This window comes from Chionomys nivalis, chromosome 7 (assembly GCF_950005125.1).
Source record: "Chionomys nivalis chromosome 7, mChiNiv1.1, whole genome shotgun sequence".
Lineage (NCBI taxonomy): Eukaryota > Metazoa > Chordata > Mammalia > Rodentia > Cricetidae > Chionomys > Chionomys nivalis.
In genome coordinates this window covers 86,591,709-86,616,315 of record NC_080092.1, presented here as the reverse complement: position 1 = coordinate 86,616,315, position 24,607 = coordinate 86,591,709, and the positions used below count along the sequence as shown (strand labels likewise).

General features: G+C 42.7%; 1 protein-coding gene and 1 pseudogene across 1 annotated transcript in view; one reads left to right on the top strand and one right to left on the bottom strand.

Moving 5' to 3' along the window:
* The window catches only part of Map3k3 (mitogen-activated protein kinase kinase kinase 3), a 95,798-nt gene extending 75,017 nt beyond the window's left edge, over positions 1-20,781 (bottom strand). The window contains exons 1-2 of the mRNA XM_057773338.1: positions 20,437-20,781; positions 6,790-6,911 (exon numbers count right to left, since the gene is read on the bottom strand). Coding sequence (XP_057629321.1) covers positions 6,790-6,911; positions 20,437-20,440 — 126 coding nt within the window. The 5' untranslated portion in view covers positions 20,441-20,781. The remainder of the gene's footprint in view (positions 1-6,789; positions 6,912-20,436) is intronic.
* On the top strand, positions 1,546-1,863 carry LOC130878608 (60S ribosomal protein L37-like; annotated as a pseudogene).
* Positions 20,782-24,607: the final 3,826 nt, after the last annotated feature.

The following is a 24,607-nucleotide window of genomic DNA, read 5'->3' as shown; positions in this document are numbered from 1 at the left end:
CTGCACAAGTAATCCATAAGGGCTCTAAGAATCAAAAAACTAGCCGGGCGGTGGTGGCGCACGCCTTTAATCCTAGCACTTGGGAGGCAGAGGCAGGTAGATCTCTGTGAGTTAGAGACCAGCCTGGTCTACAAGAGCTAGTTCCAGGACAGGCTCCAAAAAACCACAGAGAAACCCTGTCTCGAAAAAGAAAAAAAAAAAAGAAAAAAAAAAAAAAAAAAAAACCCTCAGTGTTTATTAAATAAATGTTGTCAACTAATCTGACCTTGCAAAAGCCTCCCTCAGGCATCATCTCTTGTCCCCTTTCTCCCTATATTTGCTCTATTTTTTTTTTTTTTTGACGGGGTCTCACTATGTAGTCCTGACTGGCCTAAAACGAAAGATATCTGACTGCCTCCAGCTCTCTAGTTTTGGAATTAAAGGCATGTGCCATCACACCAAGCTATTTGCTGTATCTTTCTGGTAGCTCCTTACACATTTGGAACTGGAATCCTTTTGCCAAATATAGTAAATAAATTAAATAAAAAGAAAATGGAAACAATAGTAAATTTTTTTATTTATAAATGACTCAGGGAAATCATTAAGAAATTAACGAAGGGGCCAGGCAGTGGTGGTGCTCGCCTTTAATCCCAGCACTCGAGAGACAGAGGTAAAGCCAGCCTGGCCTACAAGAGTTACTTTCAGGACAGGCTCCAAAGCTACAAAAACACCATCTCAAAAAAACCAATAATAATAATAACGGAAGGGATTATTATAAACTAACCTTAAAAAGAAGTTCTGGGTTTATGTGTTATCTTATTTTCAAGTGGGCTAGTCCTCCTTTCCTTATCAATAATCTGAAAAGGAGAAGGAGTTCTGAAAGTGAAGAGTGGGTCTATCACAGGAACAGCATGTTCAATTTCTGGCCTAGTAAGGATAACCTCTCCTAGAACTCTCTGCGTCTGGAACTGACAATCAAGACCCTGCCCAGCTGGTGCCTGACACGAAGAAAGCAGCTTTCCCACGCAGAAGCACCCACTAGGAGACAGACATCTGAAGAATCAGATCCCAGCAGAAGCACCCACTAGGAGACATCTGAAGAATCAGGTCCTGACCTTGGAATCTATGCAGGCATGGAGAAGATTAGTAAGATTTAAGAAACAGGAATTCATGAAAATAAGGATTATTTCTTCCTCCAATGGGATCATCAGAAATTGGGCTAGATTCACAAATTTGCAAAAAGATCATTAGATAGTAATGAAAAGCCAATAAAAGCATCAAAACCTTAACATTTTTAGTTCAGTTCTACAACAACATGCATAGTTCTGGTTAGAAGTTGAGTTTCCCCAAAGCTCAAATCCATAAAATTAGAGCATAGAAGAAATGATATAACACTATAACTTTATATCTGTATATTTTTATAATGTGCAAAATACATTCTCTGATCTTGCAAAAATTTTAAGTAGATGCAATGAGTATTAAATATGTCTCTATTTCAAATGGAAAAACTGAGGTTCAAAAAAGTTATCTGCTTCCAGTCTCTTTGGCCTCGGCGGCAGAAGCAAGATGACAAAAGGAACGTCATCCTTCGGAAAACATCGCAACAAGACGCACACGTTGTGCCGCCACTGTGGCTCTAAAGCCTACCACCTTCAGAAGTCTACTTGTAGCAAATGCGGCTACCCTGCCAAGCGCAGGAGAAAGTATAACTGGAGTGCCAAGGCCAAGAGACGAAACACTACCGGGACTGGGCGGACGAGGCACCTAAAAATTGTCTACTGAAGATTCAGACATGGATTCCGTGAAGGGACAACCCCTAAACCCAAGAGGGCAGCTGTTGCAGCATCCAGTTCATCTTGGGGATTTCAATCTGTCATAAAATAAATGTTCTGGTTTCCAAAATTTAAAAAAAAAAAAAGTTATCTGAATTACACTCAGTACAACTGTTGTGGCTAGAAATCAACAGGTCTGTTTTCTGGCTCTCCTCCAATCTTTGTATAAGAGCTCTGTAAACTATATTGCTTATATACATGTTTACAGTCATTGACACTGTTAACTGCTATCATAAAACTCTGTGTCAACAGGAGATTAACAAACAACCCAGTGACTACCGGGCCACTGTACTTTACACTATACTGTCAACTCCATGAACAACTAGCACCCATTAACAGTGAACTGTGAATTGATGAGCCCTAAAGAGATGCTGTGCAGCATGACGGTAAAGCCAGGCACAGGCCCCAGCTAGGATGTGTCATATATCCAAGATATTCACCCAGCTCTAACTATGTTCTTGGCTTCCAGGGACCTAACATACAGAAGGGAAATTGCAAAAACCACAAACCTAGCTCCTAACAAATAGCTTCACAGCTAAGATCCCATTGCCCATGAACTCCCATATCTACTTAGAACACTTATTTATAGCCGGGCGATGGTGGCGCACGCCTTTAATCCCAGCACTTGGGAGGCAGAGGCAGGCAGATCTCTGTGAGTTCGAGACCAGCCTGGTCTACAGAGCTAGTTCCAGGACAGGCTCCAAAACCACAGAGAAACCCTGTCTCAAAAAACCAAAAAAACAACAACAACAACAAAAAAAAACACTTATTTATACTCGAATGTATTTTCTGTTTCAATTGGTTACCAAGCTGTTTACTTAGGGAAGCGGATGTCTAAAGTTCTGCCAAACAGATATTTGAATTAGGTTTTCTAGTTCTTCCAAGTCTCAGACCCAAACAAGTCTGTCAATGAACACAGCTCTTCTGGTTTCTCTTGCTGTGCCAGTCTCAGCTTGGTATTGTCATTCTCACACTCATTCCACCCTTGAATGAACCATTTTTCCCACCACCCAAAATACTTGGTTACTTTTAGCTTCAACCCTGTGGTTTGGATCTTTATCCTAATTTGACATTTCTTAGTCCAATTTGGCATCTCAGCCACTTAAATTAGATTTTTATTTTTCATCCCCTCTCCTCCTAAACATGGACCCCTGGTAGAAATAAAAATACGGTGATGAAAAATCTATTTTATGGGCTGGAGAGATGGCTCAGCAATTAAGAGCACCAACTGTTTTATGCTTTTTCAAACCTGCTACTATTACAAAAAGAATAATAATAAATGATGCTGCACTCCATAAACTGTAAGGATCTGTATCAACAGATTACATTGCCAGGTTCTTTTCATTACCTTAACCTATAAACACATCTTCCCATGTATCTCCTGTACTCCTATCTCAGCCTGTTTCTTAGAAATACATTCTTTTTGGCTTTAGGATTTTGCTAAAGAATACTTTCCAGAAATTTCTGCATTTCTCAAAAGAAACCCTGATTGACTTCATTAAAAGAAAAAGGTATCAATAATTTTATTGCCATTTTATCCAATATTAGCAGACAACCTTGAGCTACCACCACACACACACACACACACACACTCATCCTCTGTGCTGGGAACTGAGTTTCTCTGTAGCTTTGGAGCCTGTTCTGGAATTTGCCCTATAGACCAGGCTGGCCTCAAACTCACAGAGATCCGCCTGCCTCTGCCTCTCGAATGCTGGGATTAAAAGCGTGCACCACCACCGCCCAGCTTAAGTTTAAAATTGCTAATATTCTCCATGTTCTTCAGCTTCACTTTCCCCCAAGAATACAATCTTAAAGATGATTCAAATTAATAAGCTTATCACAGTGTAGAAACTAATGGAATGAATTCACCAATGAATCTGTACATTTCTAAGCATGTGATATCTTGTCTTCCCACCAAGAGAAAAAAGCCCAGCCGGGCGGTGGTGGCGCACGCCTTTAATCCCAGCACTCGGGAGGCAGAGGCAGGCGGATCTCTGTGAGTTCGAGGCCAGCCTGGTCTACAAGAGCTAGTTCCAGGACAGGCTCCAAAGCCACAGAGAAACCCTGTCTCGAAAAACCAAAAAAAAAAAAAAAAAAAAAAAAAAAAAAGAGAGAAAAAAAAAAGAGAAAAAAGCCCTTATATTGCTGATAAAGTTGTTTTGTCCAATACAACAGCCACAAGCCACATATGGCTATTTAATTTAATTAAAACTAAACAAAGTAGAAAATCCATTTGCCCAACAGCTGTATGCAGTCAGTGACTACCATACAGGTTAACAAAGATGTGGAGCGCCCTGTCCAGAGAAACTTCATTGGCAGCACTTGGCAGAGGCTGCTGCTGAATAACTGCTATTATGAGAATGGTCCCTACAAGACAGAATTGGGGTCACACTAACATGCTTTGTCCAGGAAATGAAGTTCGTTCTTCCAGCATAAGCAGCATGTTTAGAAGCACATTTAGGCGTCCACAGGTATCTGGGTCCTTACCCCAAACTCTTTCTCACTGGCCCCTGCACATGAGCTTGTTGTTCATGTGGGGCTGTTCAGAAACACTGAGCTACTGCTGCTGCACATTTTCTTTAAAAATAAAAAAAAAAAAAAAATGAGGTTAATAATTTGTGTCCTCAAATTGCAACAGAACAATATTTAATGTTTTTCAAGTAAATTGTGGAGCCTAAGAGCCAACAGCTCTTGTTACTATTACTTTCTTTTTTTCTTTTTTTTTTTTTTTGGTTTTTCGAGACAGGGTTTCTCTGTGGTTTTTTGGAGCCTGTCCTGGAACTAGCTCTTGTACTTGTAGACCAGGCTGGTCTCGAACTCACAGAGATCCGCCTGCCTCTGCCTCCCAAGTGCTGGGATTAAAGGTGTGCGCCACCGCCCGGCACTATTACTTTCTAACAAATAATCCACTTCATAATCTTCATAACCACTGAAGCAGCAGCAGGCAGAGTTTTATTAAAAAAACAAAAACAAAACAAAAAAAACAAAAAAAAACCAAGACTCTTTGGTAAGAACTTTTTGAGCTCTACGCAGGATTAGAAACTCTTTGGGACTCCCCCTGCTCCTTTTCCTGGAGTGATTCCCTAGGGCCTTCTTTTCACCCACTGACTGCTCTCCACGCCAATAGTCCAGCTAGGAAAAGATCAGCTAGCTGCAGCAGTGTTGGCGAGCACACTCCACATAGGAAGACAGGAAGGAAAGTGAGGTCATTAGACTCAAGCCATGGGGGAGGGGACTCACTTCTGGTAAAAATGTTCCTTCCCAACACGGCTTTGAATACAAGTAAACTACAGCAAAGGGGAAGCCACACAATGAGACAGATTAATGTACTAAAGGTGTAAGAATGAATCCTAATCTGTTATTTCACCCAGTTCTGATTAATAATCAAACACTAGAGACAGTTTTCTAAACTAATCTATTATAACATGGAGCAAAACACTCCCCCTGTCCCCCAAGGAACCTAGAATTCCTAAAGGCAGGAAATAATCTGGGAGGATATATCTAGCAGATCATAGGCAGAAAAATGTTCTAAAGCCTTATACTTTCTTGTAACTCTCAACAGTTGATAGACAAGATTAAATGAGAAGAAAATAGCTAATAAGAAGACACACAGGGAGAATGTCTTGGACAGACTTTCATCAAGCATATATGGTACTTGGATACCACAATCATCATAAAGAGCACTAGACACCCACCAGACCATGTGGGACCCCATCCATACACTCTTCTCTGAAGGCATGGGATGATAAATGATACCAGACATGAGATGATTTCAACATCACATAAATATTTTTTTTTGGGAGGGGGTTTTTCGAGACAGGGTTTCTCTGTGGTTTTGGAGCCTGTCCTGGAACTAGCTCTTGTAGACCAGGCTGGTCTCGAACTCACAGAGATCCACCTGCCTCTGCCTCCCGAGTGCTGGGATTAAAGGCATCACATAAATTTAAATGTTAACAAAATTAGGAAATATTTTTCTAAAGCAGCACATGACTCTCAATAAAAAGAGACTCTCAAATACCCAAACCAATAATTGGAAACAAATCGTTCAGCATTGCTCTTAAAATATGGTATATTGACACTTTAATTAATGAATTACCCTTCCTAATTATATTTTACATAACCAAATATGAATTTTTTTCCTGAATATATACTCTAAGGCAGTTGAAGACCTTACAAGTTACAGATCAAAAATTTGAGCTGATAAATAATCAATAAAAAGCAAAATAATTACATGGATATAGACTTCATAAGAAAAGAAAGAATAGCCAGGCGGTGGTGGCACACGCCTTTAATCCCAGCACTCGGGAGGCAGAGGCAGGCGGATCTCTGAGTTCGAGACCAGCCTGGTCTACAAGAGCTAGTTCCAGGACAGGCTCCAAAACCACAGAGAAACCCTGTCTCAAAAAACCAAAAAAAAAAAAAGAAAAGAAAGAATGCCAGGTGGTGGTGGCAGTGCACGCCTTAAATCCCAGTACTAAAGAGGCAGGGGCAGGCAGATTTTTGTGAGTTCAAGGCCAGCCTGGTTTACAGAGTGAGTTCCAGGACAGGATGCAAAGCGACAGTGAAACCCTGTTTCGAAAAACAAAAGAGAGAGAGAGAATTATTCTTATTCTCCACAGATGAAATGCTATGCCAAGACCCATACTTGGCTGCTACATATCATTCACTACTTAACATGAGTGTAAAATGGACCAACATTATTCAAACTTAGTATTAGAGTAGCCTTAGCTTCTCATATATTCCTCATTTGAAAACCTCTCCCCATCCAGGTGGTAGTGGTGCACACATTTAATCCCTTGGGAGGCAGAGGCAGGCGGATCTCTGTAAATTCGAGGCCAGCCTGGTCTACAAAAGCTAGTTCAGGACAGGCTCCAAAGCTACAGAGAAACCCTGTCTCGAAAAACCAAAAAAAGAAAACAGAAAAAAAGAAAACCTCTCCCCAGTAAGTTTGGTAAAGCTCTACCAGAGTCACACATACCTGCCTGTTTGGGTGACCCGTGTCTTTGTTCTTCATGGTCTCATATCCAGATACCCGGGGACGTCGGCTCATCTGAAGGGCCACCAAGTCCTTCATGATAGAGTCTAATGCCTCCTGTTCATCTGCATTGAAAGAAAGCATGCAGGCTAAGACACTTAAATAAAGCACGGTTTCCACCAATTACACTTCTAATATTGGAGAGTGTAAAAGGACACACCTGAGATGTAGTGGCACATGCCTATAATCCCCACACTTGAGCGGCAGAGGCAGAAGGATAACTACAAGAATGAGGCCAGTCAGGGCAATACAGCAAGACCATTTCAAAACACAACAACAAAACAAGACAGACCCTATAACTACAGTCACACAGCGATTAAGAAAAAGATAGAACTAAGGCCGGGCGGTGTGGCGCACGCCTTTAATCCCAGAACTCGGGAGGCAGAGGCAGGCGGACCTCTGTGAGTTCAAGTCCAGCCTGGTCTACAAGAGCTAGTTCCAGGACAGGAACCAAAAGCTACGGAGAAACCCTGTCTCGAAAATTCAAAAAAAAAAACAAAACAAAACAAAAAAAACAAAAAACAAAAAAAAAAAAACAAAAAAAAAGAAAAAGATAACTAAGGTCAGGCTATAGCAATATAAATTTTAATGTTTTCTTAACAGTCCTCCAGATTTCTGGCAATGCACTAGTTGGGACTGAGGGAGTAGTTTATTCAATGAGAGAGGAATTCAATCATGAAAAACTTGGAAATTTGGAGTGAGAAACAGCACAGTACAATATAGATGGTTACTGAATGAAAATATAAATTCAGCAAGCTAATCCAGGGGCAGGGCTGGTCCTAGACCTACCTTTCCTTCTTTTTAAAGGCAGGGACTCACTATGTATGTAGCTCAGGCCAGAACATAACAGACATCTAAGTGGGATTTTTACAGTTGGCAATAACACCCAGCCAGACTTACTCTTAAAGCACTATGTGTGAAAGAGGACTTCTTAAAGGACCTCAGGTAGTTGCTTTGAAAACAACCGTTTTACAGGTCTAACCTTTACACACTGCTTCTAACTACCAATTTTACAGGCTAGTCAGCTTCAGATAGGGAAGTCAAAGGGTAGTTCTCCGGTTTTTCTTCCTTAACTGGCCAGAGCAATGTAATGTCTCTACCTTACTGGCTTTACTTTTAACCTCTTTCTCTTAAATACTGTGGAATACTAGAGTTTGCACTTTCTGAAGACAAACTGTCCAAAACCCAGAATACAAACCAGCCTGACCCCAAGCTTTACAAAATTCTCCCAGAGATCTTTACCCATTCAAATAACATTTAAAGGCTGAAAATAATCTATCAGTTAATCTGGAAGAGAACATGTGGGTGTCACACTCCCAAGTGACTCACTTGGGAACTTAGGGCACACCTTTAAAAAAAGCAAGTAAAAAAGCCTCCACCCAACAAGAGTGCCCATCTTCTGCCCTTCATTCTTGTCCCTTAAAAACATTAATACTCCACGGGAAGAAAGAATAGCATGAATCTGGCCTCTTGCCCAACAACATCTCTGAAGAAACATAGGAAAGGAAGTATCAAGATACCTATAAAGATATTTTTACTTATTTATTTTTATTTTATGTGCATTGGTGTTTTGCCTGAATGTATGTCTGTGTGAGGGTGTCAGATCTTGGAGTTATAAATAGTTGTAAGCTGCCAAGTGGGAGCTGGGAATTGAACCCGGGTCCTCTGGAAGAGCAGTCAGTGCTCTTAAATGCTGAGCCATGTCTCCAGCCCTATAAAGATACTTTTGACTGTCCAGAAAAGTAAAATTAAATTTAAAACTTGCAAGAAAAAAATAAGATTAGGTTCCTCTAAAATTCCACTTTAAAATATATACAAAAATTATTAGTGTACTACAATGGTCCAGGCCTTTTAACCCAAGCACTGAAGAGGCTAAAACAGGAAGTTCTTAACTTGGGAGACCAACCTGGACAACACAGCAAGACCCTGTTTCAAAAAAACAGGAGAAATGAAGATGTTTTACACATATACTTCAGGGATTAGAGACCTTCAATAAAATAATTCAGTAAAGGAGACAACTAATGATTAAATGGGTTCTTATAAAGGACAAACATAAAATCAATCAACTATTTTATATTTTTCTAGCAATTTCTCTATGGCTTTTTAAAAAAAGACAACTTGGTGTAGAAATGTAGCTCGGAGCAGCTGAAGAAAATTTACTTTTTTTATTGTTTTTAATCTAATAATCAAAATTTAAAAACAAAAACCAAGCCAGGCATAGTGTCATATACCTTTAATTCCAGCACTAAGCAGCAAAGCTTTGTGACTTTAAGGCCAGACTGGTCTATATAGTTCTAGGCCATCAAGGGCTACATAGTAAGAACCTGTTTTATAAAAATAAATAAATAGAAAGAAAGAGAGAGAGAGAGAGAGAGAAAGAAAAATAAAAAGGTATTTTTAAGGGCTGGAGAGATCGCTTAGTGGTTAAGAACACTGGCTATGGGCTGGAGAGATGGCTCAGTGGTTAAGAGCATTGTCCGCTCTTCCAAAGGTCCTGAGTTCAATTCCCAGCAACCACATGGTGGCTCACAACCATCTGAAATGAGATCTAATGCCCTCTTCTGGCCTGCAGGCAGACACACAGACAGAATATTGTATACATAATAAAAAATATTTTTTTTAATAAAAAAAGAAGAATACTGGCTATTCCCTTTCTTGCAGAGGACCTGGGTTTGATTCCCAGCATCTACAGACAGCTTACAACCATTTATAACTCCAGTTCCAGGGGAGCCAGTACCCTCTTCTGGCCTCCTCTAGGAGCAAGGCAAGTGGTGCACAGATATACATGCAAGCAAAACACCAATACACATAAAATAAAATAAATTTAAAAACAAACAAACAAGGGGCTGGAGAGATGGCTCAGAGGTTAAGAGCACTGGCTGCTCTTCCACAGGTCCTGAGTTCAATTCCCAGCAACCACATGGTGGCTCACAACCATCTATACTGAGATCTGGTGCCCTCTTCTGGATATACATGCAGAAAGAACACTGTATGTATAATAAATAAATCTTAAAACAAACAAACAAGAACAGAGGCTGGGGTATCCATGTGCAAGGCCCTAGATTCAATCAATCCCTAGCAACACACACACACACCCCTCTAAAGCATAGTATCTAAACTATCTTAAAGGTGACAGACATAATATAAGTAAGATCAGCACTAATAAACGTTATCTTAGACACATCCAGTAAAAGTACTGAGAGCTTAATATATGTATGGAGGTTTGAGAAGGTTGGGTTTTTTGCTTGTTTTGTTTTTGTGTAGAGGGGCTTGGTTTGGTTTTGGTTCAGTTTGGAGACAGTATAGCCCTATGTAGCCCTAACTGGCCTGAAACTTGCTATGTAGATCAGACTGGCCTCACAGAGGGGTCCAATTGTCTCAACATCCCATGTCCAGCATGTATGAAGTTTTTACTATCAACGTTACCATGTGAATTAAGAATGTCAGGGTAAGGTGCTAGTATTCAGTGGTATAATGTATTTCGGTACTTGCCCAGTGTGTATAAGGCCCTACTTTCAATCTCTAGGCGAGAGGGGAAGGGAATATTAAGATTTGCTATTGTAAGGGCTGGTTTATCAAGTTGACAAATTTTTCCTCCAGGAAGCTAACCAATTCTCAGTGTTATTTGGTGTTCTTAGTACTAACAACATTCTAGGAGAATGGTCTGTCATTGCCCGAAATCTAGGACAGTTGACCTAAGTGAAGCATGGTTATAAACTGAATTTTATGAGGTCAAACATAAAACTAAAAGCAGTGAAGTGTACAACTGATATTTCCAACTACAGACACAGAGACAAGTGAGCTGACTGGCTCTTTTAGGCACTGCACTCTGGACTGAGGACTAACTAAATCATGTGGGCTCCCATAGCAGTGACTCTTAAAATCGAGAGCTGTCTTAGAAAGCAGCAGTCAAGAATATGAACTTTGAGTCAGAAACATCTGAGTTTAAGGAATCTTTAAATAAATAATGTATTTTCCCTAAATCTCAATTTCCTCATTGTACACAATTTTACAGAATTGCTAAAATAAAAACAGAGAGATGAAGAAAGAGGACAACTTAGAAATTACTTCTCATGGTACTTAGTAATGCTTTAAAAATGCTGGCTGTTATTGTCATCAATATGAAAAGGTCAGTGGAAAAAGACTGGAAGGGCTACTTAGCCTACCCTATGATTTATTCCTGAGTTTTATTAATCATTAATAACCATTTGCTCAATATCTATCATGCATTATTCATTAGAAAGATTTTTAAAAAAAAAGAATTTATTTTTATATAAATGTTTTGCCTAAATGTATGTATATGCACCACATGTATGCATGCCTGGTGTCTACAGAGGCAAGAAGGAGGCAGTGGATTCCCTGAAACTGAAGTTATAGGTGGTTCTGAGCCAACATGTGGGTGCTGGGACCTGAACCTTTTGCGAGAGCAGCCAGTGCTCTTAATGGCTGAGTCACACCTCACTTTAGAACATTAAAAGCAGCCAGGAGTGGTGAAGCCCAACTTTAATTCCAGCACTTGGGAGAAACAAGCAGGCACATCTCTGTGAGTTTGAGGCCAGTCAAATCTATATAGTGAGCTCCAGGGCAGCTAAAACTACATAGTGAAACCCTTATCTCAAGAAAAGGAGAAACTAAAAAAGAAAGAAAAGAAAAACGAACAAAAAAGAAAAAAAGAAAGTTTTAAAAACTACTTCAGGGTATCTAAACTCTTGGAGTAAAAGCATAAACAAGCTGGGAGGGGTGGCACCGTCTTTAATCCAAGCAATGGAAGACAGAGGAAGGTAGACCTTTTGAGTTTGTGAGGCCAGTTAAGTCTCCATAAACAATTCCAGGCCAGTCATGACTACATAGTCTGTCTGAGACATAGACCCTGTCTCAAAAACAAACAAATAAATAAGTAAACTTTTAAAAAGAATAAACAAATACAATGTCATTTTAAAAAGCAGATTGAAGAAACAGGCATGTTGACACACACCTATAATTTCATCACTCAAGATAGTACCTCAGGTATGAAGCCAAACTGGGATAGAGTGAGACCCTATCTCAAAAAAAATAAATAAATAAAAATAAAACACAAACATATACATCCCAAAAGGCCAAACCAGGTAAGATGGCATATGCCTCCAAATTCAGCCCTAGGGAAACTGAAGCAGGAGGATCACAGCAAATTCAAGGCCAGATTGGCTTATATAGTAGGACCTGGACTTAAACAAAGTAAGCTGGTATGGACAATATACAAACCAGTATACATAAATACAAATGTATGAAAATATTTTTTGAAATGTGAGTAGCAAGAATTTATATATAGATAATTTCTTTATATAGATTCTTTCAGAAAAGCAAACTATTTCAGCTATGCCAGAAAGCTCACAAAGTGAGCTGAAGGAGAAAAAAATAAATAAAAATTATCAAATAAGGGATAAAGATGGAAATAAATAAATAAGAAAGAAGCCAGGTGGTAGGCCCCTCAAAAAGCCAAAAGACGTTGGACAGTGGTGGTACACGTCTTGAATCCCAGCAAGTGGGAGGCAGACGCAGGTGGATTTCTGTGAGTTCGAGGCCAGCCAGACATAGCGAGTGCCAGGCAGGCTCCAAAGCTATACAGAGAAACCGTCTGAAAAAACCAAAAACAAACAAACAAATAAAAAAAGAAATGAGGGTTATTTGTTGTTTCATACCTACAATCCTAGCACTTGAGAGATAGAAAGAAGCAGGAGTTCAATGTTATCCTCAGCTATATTATCGCAAGTTCCAGGCCAGCTAAGAATAAATGAGAATCTGTGGTGATGGCTCACTGGTTGAAGGCACTTGCTGCATGAGTTGGATCTCTGGGACCCACATAGAGGAAGATGAGAGCCATCTAAATCTCTACACACATGTACCATGGCACATGTGCCCTGCCAATCCATAAAAATGCACACGTAAGATAAATAAATATATGTTAAAAGAAAGGAATCTAGGAAGGGTATAATGTGTATTCAAAGAAAACAAGGAATTTATGAAACAAGGACCAGAGATCAAGCTTTAAAATGGAAGCACCGGCTGGAAAGATGGCTCAGCAGGGAAAGGGGCTTTGATTCCTGGAACCCACATAGTGGTAGGAGAGGAATGACATACACACATACACTGTGGCACATGTGAACATGTACCTGATGCACACACAAGAAGGAAGGGAGGGCTCCCCCATCCCCACACGTTTCCTCAGGCCTGTGAGCACCCCTCTCTTCTAATAAACTCCTAAATGGGTTTAAAAAAAAAGAAGAAGAAGAAGGAAGGGAAGGGGAGGGGAGGGAGGTAGAGGCTCCGAAGAAATCACAAGCAAGTAGGAACCTGCAATTTTCAGCACCCTGTGCTTTTTCTTCTCTTCTTTCTGACTTATGGTGTGGGGCAATATACCCCCCTTTCTGCCTCCAGTAGGAAGTTACTTTTCCACACTGAACTTCTATCTGAAAAGCCTTTAAGGTACTTCCCTTTTATGAGTTCTCTTGGTTAACCCAGAAAAATTAGAGGAAGTACCATGTCTTGTAATAAACATTATCATCCTACAAGGTATCTACTTACTACCCCCCACACTCTCTTTTCCGCATTTACAAATCCACAAAGTAATATTTTGTTGGTGGTGGTTTTTTTGAGACAGGATCTCTCTAGGTAGCCCTGGTTGTCCTGGAGCTTGCTATGTATACTAGGCTGGCTTCAAACTCAGAGATCAGCCTGCCTTTCTCCCAAGCACCAGGATTAAAGGAGTGTACCACCACACCCAGTCTAAAGTAATATTTTAATCTTTGTTTTCACTTAACTAATGATGTTATTTCTTCATCTTGCCAAGGCTCTGTCTTAGCTCTGCCAGGTCATTTGATCAGACTGCTCAACTCAAGAGAGCCTGTTTTTCAGAGTCCCTGCATCAGATTTTACTTTCTCTCCATGACAGTTCCATTTCATGTATGTCTACTGCCTCTACTCTGACCATATTCAGACAAAACCATTATACACACAAAATATTGCTTCTTCAAGAACCTGAGTGAAGACTGGTGAGGTGAAGTCTGTAAGGAGGAAGTCATGGAAGCCTGATGCTCGGATCCACAGTGAAAGGAAAGAACTGACTTCCAAAAGTTGTGTTTTGACGTGCACACACACAAACACACACTCAAAAAAACTTTAAAGAGCATGGTCCAGCCAGGTATAGTGATGCACACCTATTGATCCAGCACTCAGGAAATGAAGACAGAAGGATCAGGAGTTCATGGGCAAGTTTAGCGTGGGTCAAATGAGACCTAGTTTAAAAAACACACAGAAAATGGTTGAAGTCAAGAGTGGTGACTCACATCTGTAATCCCACCAACCAGGAGGTAGAGGCAGGTGGATCTCTGTGAATTTCAGGCCAGGTTGATTCACATAGCAAGTTCCAGGCCAGCCAGAGCTATGGGTTAAGGCCCTGTCTCAACCCCTCCTCAAAACTTTAAAGAAAATGTAATTTTTATAAAGAACAGTATTGAGCCAAGAAGTGGTAGTGCATGCCTTTAATCCCAGCACTGGGGAGATCCGCCTCTGCAGGAGAACCGCTCTGAGTTTAAGGCCAGCCTGGTCTATAGAGTAAGTTCCAGGACAGTCAGGGATACACAGAGAAACCCTATTTTGAAAAACCAGATAGATAGATAGATAGATAGATAGATAGATAGATAGATAGATAGACCGACAGACAGACAGACAGACCGACAGATAGACAGACAGATAAAAGCAGTATTGAAGTTTTGCTAAAGGTTAAGTACTGATATTTATTGTTCTGTTACTAGGATATATAACAATCTACCAAAATTAACTAATGGATCTAAATTTTTAAATACACATTACAAAGTAAAGCACTACTTTCTCGTAAGACTCAATAGAATCACCATTTTACACCTTCATATGTGTATTCATTCAAAGGTCCTATGCATGTTCCTGTGGAGGTCAAAGGTTGGTATCAGGTATCTCCCTGTACATCTCTCCACCACATTTTGGGGACTGGAACTCATCTATGTGGCTAGCTTGGCTGGCCAACAAGCCCCAAGAATCCTCTTGTAGGCCTCCCCAGGCACAAACTCCCATACCTGGCTTTCCAAATAAGTACTAGGGATTTGAACTCTGGTTCAAGCTTGCACAGCAAGTACAGAACAAACTAACTGTCAGCTCCTCTTCGTTGTATTTTAATATTTGATGGAACTAATTTAAAGAATGTTTATGTGTGAGTATGTGTGTTGGTGTGTCATAACCCTTAAATTATAGAATTGGTCTCTTCTTGCGAACAATTATACACTTTTGGCAGAGCACCTACACTCACTTACTGGTCGAGCATACCTAATCTAAAACTCCAAAATCTGAAACAGACTAGGGATACTAATCTAGTAAGGTCTAGGCAAGTATTCCCAAATACTTTCAAAGGTGGGGGGGGGCAGGGGGGCGGGGCGGGCTACTGGTGAGATGTCTAAGTGGCTGGGAGCACTTGTTGCTGTTGCAGAGGACCTGAGTTCAACTCCCAGTACCAATGTATTGGTTAAAAACCATTTGTAATTCGCTAGGTGGTGGTGGTGCATGCCTTTAACCCCAGCACTTGGGAGGCAGAGGCAGGTGGATGTTTATGAGCTCGAGGTCAGCCTGGTCTACAGCGTGAGTTCCAGAACAGTCAGGACTATTCCACAGAGAAACCCTATCTCAAAAAACCAGGGGAAAAAATCATCTGTAACTCTAGTTCCAGGGGATCTGATACCCTCTTTTGACCACTGACAGCATCAATAATACACATGGTTCTCATGCTGACATGTGGACAAAACACAAGTAAAACAACTAAATCAAATAAAGTTTTAAACTACAAAACCTGAAACATTTCTGACTCTCAGTATAAGTCAGATCTTAAGGGTCTCACACATGCTAGAGGGCACTCTACCACTGAGCTATATCCCTAACCCTGATCCTAAGCACTTTAGATAAAGAATATTCTACCTAAATTTGTTTGCACATTTCTGCTTCACTTTATCTCCCTGTAACCTCTTAGAACAGAATAATGCAGGTCCAGGGCTTAATACTACACCTGAATATAGGATGTACTTGTCAAATGGGCAAAACAAAACAGAAAAACTTGCACTCTCTGTATTTCCCTAAGTAATGTTTAGTTGAAAGCAAATTTACTTTTCACAAAAATAAAATCTAAAATCTTGTTTCAAAATCCAAAACTACAGCCAAGGCTACACAGAGAAACCCTGTTTCAGAAGAAAAAAAAAATCAAAACCAATTTTATTTATTTTTTTCGTTTTGATTTTGAATCCTGGTCTCAAATAGCCCAAATAGGCTTCACATTTGCTATTCAGTAAGAATGGTCTTGAACTCCTGATCTACCTCTACCTCCCGAAGTGCTGAGAATGGAGGCACTACCATTAGGCCTACTACCAGTTATCATTCTTTATCTTCCTTTATTCATTTATCCTTAATTTTGTGTGCATGTTTGTGCATATGTATATGACTGTGTGGGAATGTGCACCTGTCCACGTATATGTGAAAAGCAGAACAAGACTACAGGTGTTTTCTATCTTCCCCACCTTTCTGCCTTGAAATGGGGGTCTCTCACTGAACTGAAAGTACACCAGCCAGGCAGGAAACTCAAGATCCACCTGTTGGGGTTACAGCTTTAAAGCCATTCTTGACTTTTAATGTGGACACTAGGAATTCAAACTTGGGAGTAAATGCTTGCAGAACAAGTACTCTTATGCACTAAAGCCATCTTTCCTGCCCCCAATTCTCATTTTAAAAAATCTGGGCTGGAGAGATAGCTCAGTGGTTAAGAGCCCTAGCTGTTCTTCTAGAGAACAGAGGTGCAATTCCTAGCACTCACATGGCTGCTTACCACTGTCTGTTACCCCGGTTCCCGAGGCGACTCCATGGGCACCAGGCACACGTGTGTGTGAGAAACACATTACACATTAAAAAACAATTTTAAAAATATATCAAAATTCTACTCATGAGTCTTGTATGGATGGCCTCAGCCCCTGAGGGACTGGGGAGATTGTTCAGTGGTTAAGAGCTCTTCCTGTTCTTCTGAAGAACCCGAGCCCAGCTTGTAGTGCTCTTATCAGGCTGCTCATAACCTCCTGGAAACACAGTTTCAGTGGCTCTAACACTCTCTTTTGACATTCACATAAACACATACACATAAATAAAAATAAACCTTTAAAAGAAGAACAAAAACAAAATCTATTCATAGTATAAGTGCTAATTTATTAAACTGATTCAGGGTTCTCTCAGAATAGTTGTTAATCTTGAGTCTATTACATGGGGGTTAGATTGTAACCAAATGAGACTGTTCTTAGGTGTTTCCAAATGCCCTGGAACCCTAGAAACAGACCTAGTTCTGTAAATTATAAGTATTTCAACTCTAAATCAAGCGATCATCCCAAACCAACCATCTTTAATCCTGTATCCAGTTCCCTAGATTCCTATAATATTTCCAAATCCCATTTACCCCTTTTTTGTTTGTTTGAGACAGGGTTTCTCTGGTTATCCTAGAACTCGCTCTGTAGATCAGGCTGGCCTTGAACTCACAGAGATCCACCTGCCTCTGCCTCCCAAGTGCTGGGATTAGAGGAATGCACCACCACTGTCCAGTCCATTTGCCCATTTTTAATACATTCCACTAAGCTTCAGATTACATTTAGAAAAAGAGCAAATAAACACTAGCAAATAAGTCCCAGGAATTATTAACAGTATTACTATAATTTTTGGAAGAAATTCTAGTATGTCCAAAAAAAAAGTCCACCTCAATTTCAATAGTCACATAGTATCAAAGCCAAAAACCAGCGAAACAGACAGAAAAAGATTTCCTATTATTTAGGAGGGTAAGTGTCGTTTCCAGTTTCCACTAGATGTTTGCTGGGGCTAACAGACAATATAAAATCTGACACGTTTTCATTAACAAGTCAAGTTGTCAAACAGGCTCCAGTCTGGAGCATAGAACAGCTCAGGAAAACATGACTATAAATCAAAGCACCTGTAGGGCAGAGATGCAAATTAGTTCTAGTCCTTTAGTCACTGACTTGGAGTTTAAGAGTAGTGAAAATATTAAAAACTTTCTTTCATTACACGTTTGAGTTTGTTTATTAGGTTTTAGGTTCTGGGGAAGCAGAGGAAGAAGGATTACTACAAGTTCAAGGACAGCCTGGTCCACATAGCACGTTACAAGGTAGCTAGGGCTACACAGGGTGACCCTGTCTCAGAACAAAAAAAACGAGAGAGAAAGAAAAGAAATTCAAGAGAGAGCACAGGGGCTGGGCTGTGGTGGTGCATGCCTTTAATCCCAGAGTTTGGGAGACAGAGGCAAGCAGAACTCTGTCAGTTAGAAGCCAGTCTGGTCTACAAGAACTAGTTCCAGAGCAGCTAGTACTATTACACAGAGAAACCCTGTCTGGGGGAGAGGGGGACACAGGGATGCAGTTCAATGATAATGCACTTGCCTAGCATTAACAGGGCTAGGGTTTGGTGCCCAGCACTGGAAATTAAAAAAGCAAAAAACAAAACAAACAAACAAACAAACAAAAAAACACATGTAAAAAGTAACATGAGGGTCAAATAAGAAGATACCAAGTTCCCTATTCGTTTTTCTTTGGGACTTTACCCACATAGTTTCCTTCCTCCCAGCATCACCTTTCCATATATTTAAACACTTAACTGAAAACATTTCCAAATGTGAAAACAGGCTCTTACCTATTTTCATTTTAGATGATAAGATGTGACCCACATTATCCAGGCATTCACATTGGTTTTGCAAACAAAAAGTTACGTGTGAGATCTGTACATGAAGTTTAAAACTCGCCCACAAGACAAGAGGGAAAACTTACTAGACTATCACAATATAAATCCATAATTCAAATATTTTGCTTCAGTACTGTAGCAGAAGATAAATGTTTGCCGGGCGGTAGTGGCCCACGCCTTTAATCCCAGCACTCGGGAGGCAGAGGCAGGCGGATCTCTGTGAGTTCGAGACCAGCCTGGTCTACAAGAGCTAGTTCCAAGACAGGCTCCAACCACAGAGAAACCCTGTCTCGAAAAACCAAAAAAAAAAAAAAAAAAAAAGAAGATAAATGTTTGATGCCTGGGAGACAAAAAGAATCCTCTGCCCCATTTATAATAAACACTCCATAAATACTTATTGGAATATATGTATTATAAATATTTATCTATTTGTGAAGCCTTACTGGGTTCCTTTTGTGTCTAATTCTCAGATGAGACCTCTGTAGGGAAAAAACAAACAAACCCTGAACAGGAAGGGAACAGAAAACCCAGCAAATGAACAAACCCTTTCCATACTGTACAAGGGACACACTGGGGGGAAAAGCAATTCATTTAAAATCAGAGTAAAGAGGCCGACCAAAACTGAGTCAATGTGCCACTGTACCCACTTAACCGCCTACAAAAATGACTTGACCTTCCTATAGGGCAAAGCAAACACTAGCATTCCATTTTCATTTGGGCCACTTCATAGAAGCACTGAATACTTCTCTGTAAAGGAGACTTTCACTAAATTTTACCCGTCTTACTTAGGACAATACTAATTATTTTGCAGAACCTGACTGGGACCAGAAACAAGAGCATCGCAACACCTGCCCCAACTGGAGAAGCAAAGCATATTTAAAATGTCATATGCTCCTTAGATGAGTCTTTTCGTAAAGTACCAAAATTACGCAAAATATAATTCAGTTCAAATATTATGTGGAAGACATTAAAAGCTTTTCTTAGATTACATCTTCACAGCAGAACTGCAAATAGTGACAAAAAGGAAATGATTTCATAGTCATTCTTTTGTGTACCGAATGCCTCTTTCAAAAGTTACATAGTTTCAGGGATAGCCCAGGATAAAAATAACAGCCATCGGATTTTTCCAAAAGTAGGGTTTGAGCTATAACCCACAGCACCCATCATTCTTAACTTCCCGTAATCTGCGAGGAGCACAGATCGCATTTCCCAAGCCCGCTTTTGCTAACAGGGTTCCGCGTCGAATCGTCTCGCAGTCCCGCATACCCTCCCCCCCTCTGCGCAGGGGAGCGCACGGAGCTCGAGAGCAAAGCCCCGGGAACTCACAGGCCAGCCTGTGTGAGCAAAGGGAAGGAAATGACACAGGCAGGAAAAAAAAAAAAAAAAAAAAAGCAAATCAAGGAAAAGACACAACAGCAGCTGGGCCTGCACCAGGCTCCAGCCCCGGCCCCACACTGAGCTCCGGCTCCCCCACCCTCAAGCTCGCGGGCCAGCTCGCTGGGGACCGGAGTGGGCGGCCCGACGAGCACGGGCCTTGGTCCCGCAGACCCCTCCCCGGGATGCGCCGGCCGCGTGCCCAGAAAGAGAGCTGCCCAGTGGGTCTGGCCGGCAGGACACCCCCGGAGGGTCCCAGCAGCCAGACCCGCCGCCCGGGTAGCGGCGCCGCGAACGGGCGAGCCGTCCTCGGTCCCCAGCCCCGGGCCCGGCAGGCTGTCCATGCCTGTCAGGCGTCGGCCCAGGGTCCTCCTCCCCTCTGCCCGGGGCGGGGCGTCGCGAAGCAGCGCGGGTCCAGGCCGGGGCGGTGGCGGTACTCACCCATGGTGGCGATGGCGGCGGCGGCGGCTACAGTCACGAAGTGTCACCTCCGCAGCCTGGGCTGCATGCCGGGGGAGCAGGCGGCGGGGACGGCAGCGGGCCTGGCTCCGCTCGGGGGCCGCGAGCTGCGCTGGCTGCGCTCGGGGCCCCCGCCGCCTCCCCAGGCTCCGGCTCCGGCCGCGGCCGGGCGCTGTGGCATGAGCAGGATGGCCCGCTACATCCCCGGAGCTCCCCGGCTCGGCCCAGCCCGGCCTCGGCGGCGCCGCTCGGCCCGCCCGCCCGCCAGTCCCGAAGTCCAGAAGTCGCTCCGTCCGGCCACTGTTCTCCACCTCAGGAACGCTCCGAAAAACAAACCGCTGGGCGCGCAGCTAGCTTCGCTGTCCGTCACTCATGCCAGCGCCCGCCAATCCCAGGCAGCCGCTGGGCCTTGGCCCCACCCCCGCTCACGCTGCCAGCCAATAACCGGGAGGGAGTCGGATCCTCCCGCCCCTCCTCCCGCTCGCTCCCAACACCCTCACTCTCGGCCGCCAGCTAATCACGACGAACCAATCCCGCCTACCCTCACAGGATGCCAATGGGCGAAGTCAGGACGATTTCCGAGGGCGGTCTAGAACCTGCCAATCACGGAGAGACAGCGCCCGTCCTCTCGCTCCTAGCCAATCACGGACAGAGCGCTGAGCCCCGCCCCGGTGCATCACGAGCTGGCGCCCTCGGCCTCGCTTGCCCAAGGTATGGGCTGCTCCAATCAGAGCTCCGGCCTGAGGCTCCGCCCACAACCCCACCTCTACTCAGTCGCGGAACCGGGGCGAGCGCGCGGGCTGGCGCCGTTCCCCTCGGCGGCTGCTCTGCTCCTGGGTTTCGTGGAGGCGTCTTCTGTAGCGGCAGAGGCCCTCGGAAAACCGGAACCTTCGGCCCTCCGATTGTCGGTTTCCCGCGACCTCGCCGTCCTGACGTGTCCCGCCCCTGCTGGTGCGAAGCGTCTGGCACGGGATGGGCGGGGAAATTTTGGCTCGGTGCTTCCAGGCTTGAGGCTACTGCTCTCCACGGTCCCTCTGGGCAGCCCATGGCCCCAGATGCCGCTGTTGCGGGCAGGATGGCGGTCTCGCTACTTCTCTCATCGCCCTGGGTCTCAGACCTTCGAGGCTACACCCATGGGTCCTGATTCCTCCATCCCCAAAGGCTAGAGAAGTGCTGGAATCTGGATCCCCACATTCTGAGTTCTGCTAGAGTTGCTTTTGGACAACAGTTTTGCTCTTAGAATTTTATAAAAGCGGGACACGTTTTAAAAAGAAAAGTACTGGAAAAGTAGAAAGAAACTCTCTACCCTGGAGATAGTTTTATCTATTTCTACCTAGATATACAACGTTTGACAAAAAAATAACTCCATATTGTTTTGTGGTGTGCTTACACTTTTATGTTTCCTGTGCCACTAAATACTGTCTCAAAACAATTGTACTGGCTGTGTGATATTTCAAAAGAGCATTGTGATTAATTTTCCAACTCCCATTGCTTCAACAATTTATACACCGAGTTTTTGGATTCCAACTCTACCCAGTTAATGTGGATTCCCTTTCTCTGGACACTGCTCTAGTGCCATATTTCAGATTACAGAACAGTCTTCAGATGCCATTTTCATCTGCCATCTAGAAACCCTTACCTTAGGTGGTGGCTTTGCCTGGAGTGTCAAATCTCTTCAGTGTTTCAGACAATCCTCTTTTTCTTCTTCATTCCTACCCCCACCCCATAATATTTAACTCTCTCGTCTTCTCTCTCTCTCTCTCTCTCTCTCTCTCTCTCTCTCTCTCTCTCTCGTTTGTTGTTGAGACAAAGAGTCTTCTTCTAGGTAACTTACAGTGCCATGGGACTGCCATGTTGACTAATCTGGTCTGAAACACAGATCTGCCTGCCTCTGCCTCCTGAGTGCTGGGATTAAAAGCTTGTGCCACTGTGCCCAACTCGTTTTCCTTCAACAGACTTTCAAGTCTCGTGTTCTCTCACTTGATTAAGTCCCCAATTTACTGAAGTTCCTTATCTAGAATAATCTTTTCTTCTGGAGAGGAAAACATCAGCCATTTACTAGATGCCAGGTATGTAATCTCACTTAACGTCTCCAGTAGCTGACCTAAATAAGCTTCTACCTTTCCTCCAAAGGCCTTCTTTGCAAATTTCATGTCCACTGTTTGTCTCCCAGCCCCCAAAGCCAAAGCCAAAAGCATCTCCATGCTGCAGTTACCTTATGTGCTGAGGATTCCCGTGCAGGCAGGTCTTTGTTCCGAGCTCCAGAGGTACTACTCTTGAGTATCCTACAGACACCTCAGATTCTACAGGTTCAACCTGAACCCATTACTTTCCTCTACTGTTCCATATTTCCTGTTCATCTTCAGTTTCCCCAAGGAAGACACTGGGTAATTAGTGAGCTCTTCTCCATTTTCCTTCCCCGGCCACCAATCTTAACGCCTCTCTTCTATCCTAGCCCCACTAGCACAGTTTAAACCATCAAAATCTCTCTTTCTCTTTTTGGTTTTTCGAGACACGGTCTCTCTGGAGCTTTGGAGCCTGTCCTGGCACTAGCTCTGTAGACCAGGCTGGCCTCAAACTCACAGAGATCCTCTTGAGTGCTGGGATTAAAGGTTTGCACCCCACCGCCCAGCTCCATCAAAATCTCTTACTTAAAGTGTGTTCACACCAGAGTGATCTTTCTATCGGACACATGATCCTAGCAAACCCTATTTACACACTTATCCCATCAGTTTTAACATGAATCAAATGGGGCTGGAGAGATGGCTCAGTAGTAAGTGCTGGCTGCTCTTCCAGAGAACCCACGTTCAGTTCCCAGCACCCACACTGGCCGGCTCACAACTGCCTGTCAATCTGGCTCCAAGGCATCGAACCTCCTCTAAACTCCACAGGCACCACGCATATATGTCATACATATACATACATTCAGGCACACACACATACCAATAAATAATTCCTCAAATAAATCTCAACTTTTCAATCTATCCCCCGCCCCTCCCCACATAGTCCTGTGTGTACTATGTTCTTCTGTATTGAATGTTCTCCATTTCTGCTCCCATTCGCATTCCTTCAGGGGAGAATTAAGTCCTTGGTTCTCCATCACTCCTTGAGGAAGCTTCCCCTACCTCTCAAATGGGGCTAAGGCCCTTTGATGTGCTCTCAGGGCTCCTGGAACTTTCTTCACCCAAGCACTTATTCTGCTCTAATGTAACTGCAATTTGCAAAATAAGCAGAGAAACAGGAGCTGTCAGGTGGGGGGGGCAGAGTCCAGTGGTTCATTCACCCAGCATGTGCAAGACCCTGGGTTTGTGCCCCTAGCACTTGGTGGGGGGGTACAAGTGAGCAAGAAAGCAGTTGTCATTCAAATTGGCATGCCAACTACCTTTAATAGTATATTTATAATACCTGCTGGGTGTAGTAGGGCACATGTGCCTGTTATCCTAGCACTTAGCGGGCAAAGGCAGGAAGATTGCCTCACGATGAGGGCCCCTAGTTTACACAGCAAGGTACACTCCTCAGGACCACATAACAGAGCATGACCCTATCTCAAAACAACAAAGTGTGTAAGTGTGTGTGTGTGTGTGTTGAATGTCAAATGGGGACACTCGTAATTGAATGCAATTTCCACAGTTATGCTTAGTCGTGTATTTTATCTTCTCTCTGGGGGTTGCTTTCTCCCCTCTCTTCATTACTACTGTGTGGAGCCTCCGAGCTGGGCCATGCCTTTCAAAGGCTGTCTCCCAGTTTTATACTGGCTGGCCTCTGGGTATCTGAGTCACACCCACTCCTAGTGCCAGGGCCTGAGAAAGTGCAGCCCAATTACATGCTAGCTGCACACTTTCATTCTTTTAAGAACACAGTGACAATGGGACACAGAAGTAACAATAAAAACAATAAATGGATTGTCTTAGGGGAAAGATCAATGGATTTGATTCACAAAAGAAAAATACCAGTAAACCTATCACCTGATTTATGAAAATTTTTTAAATTCAGAGATAGAGCAGGGTACATTTTAGATTACCTGTTGAACCAGTTAGTTTACATGTCATCAAGGAACAATATACATACCTTATAGAAGATTCTTTCAAATATGATTTCTTAAAAATTACTGGTATTTTCTTCTAGATTAAATCCCAACACTTGGGAGGGAGGC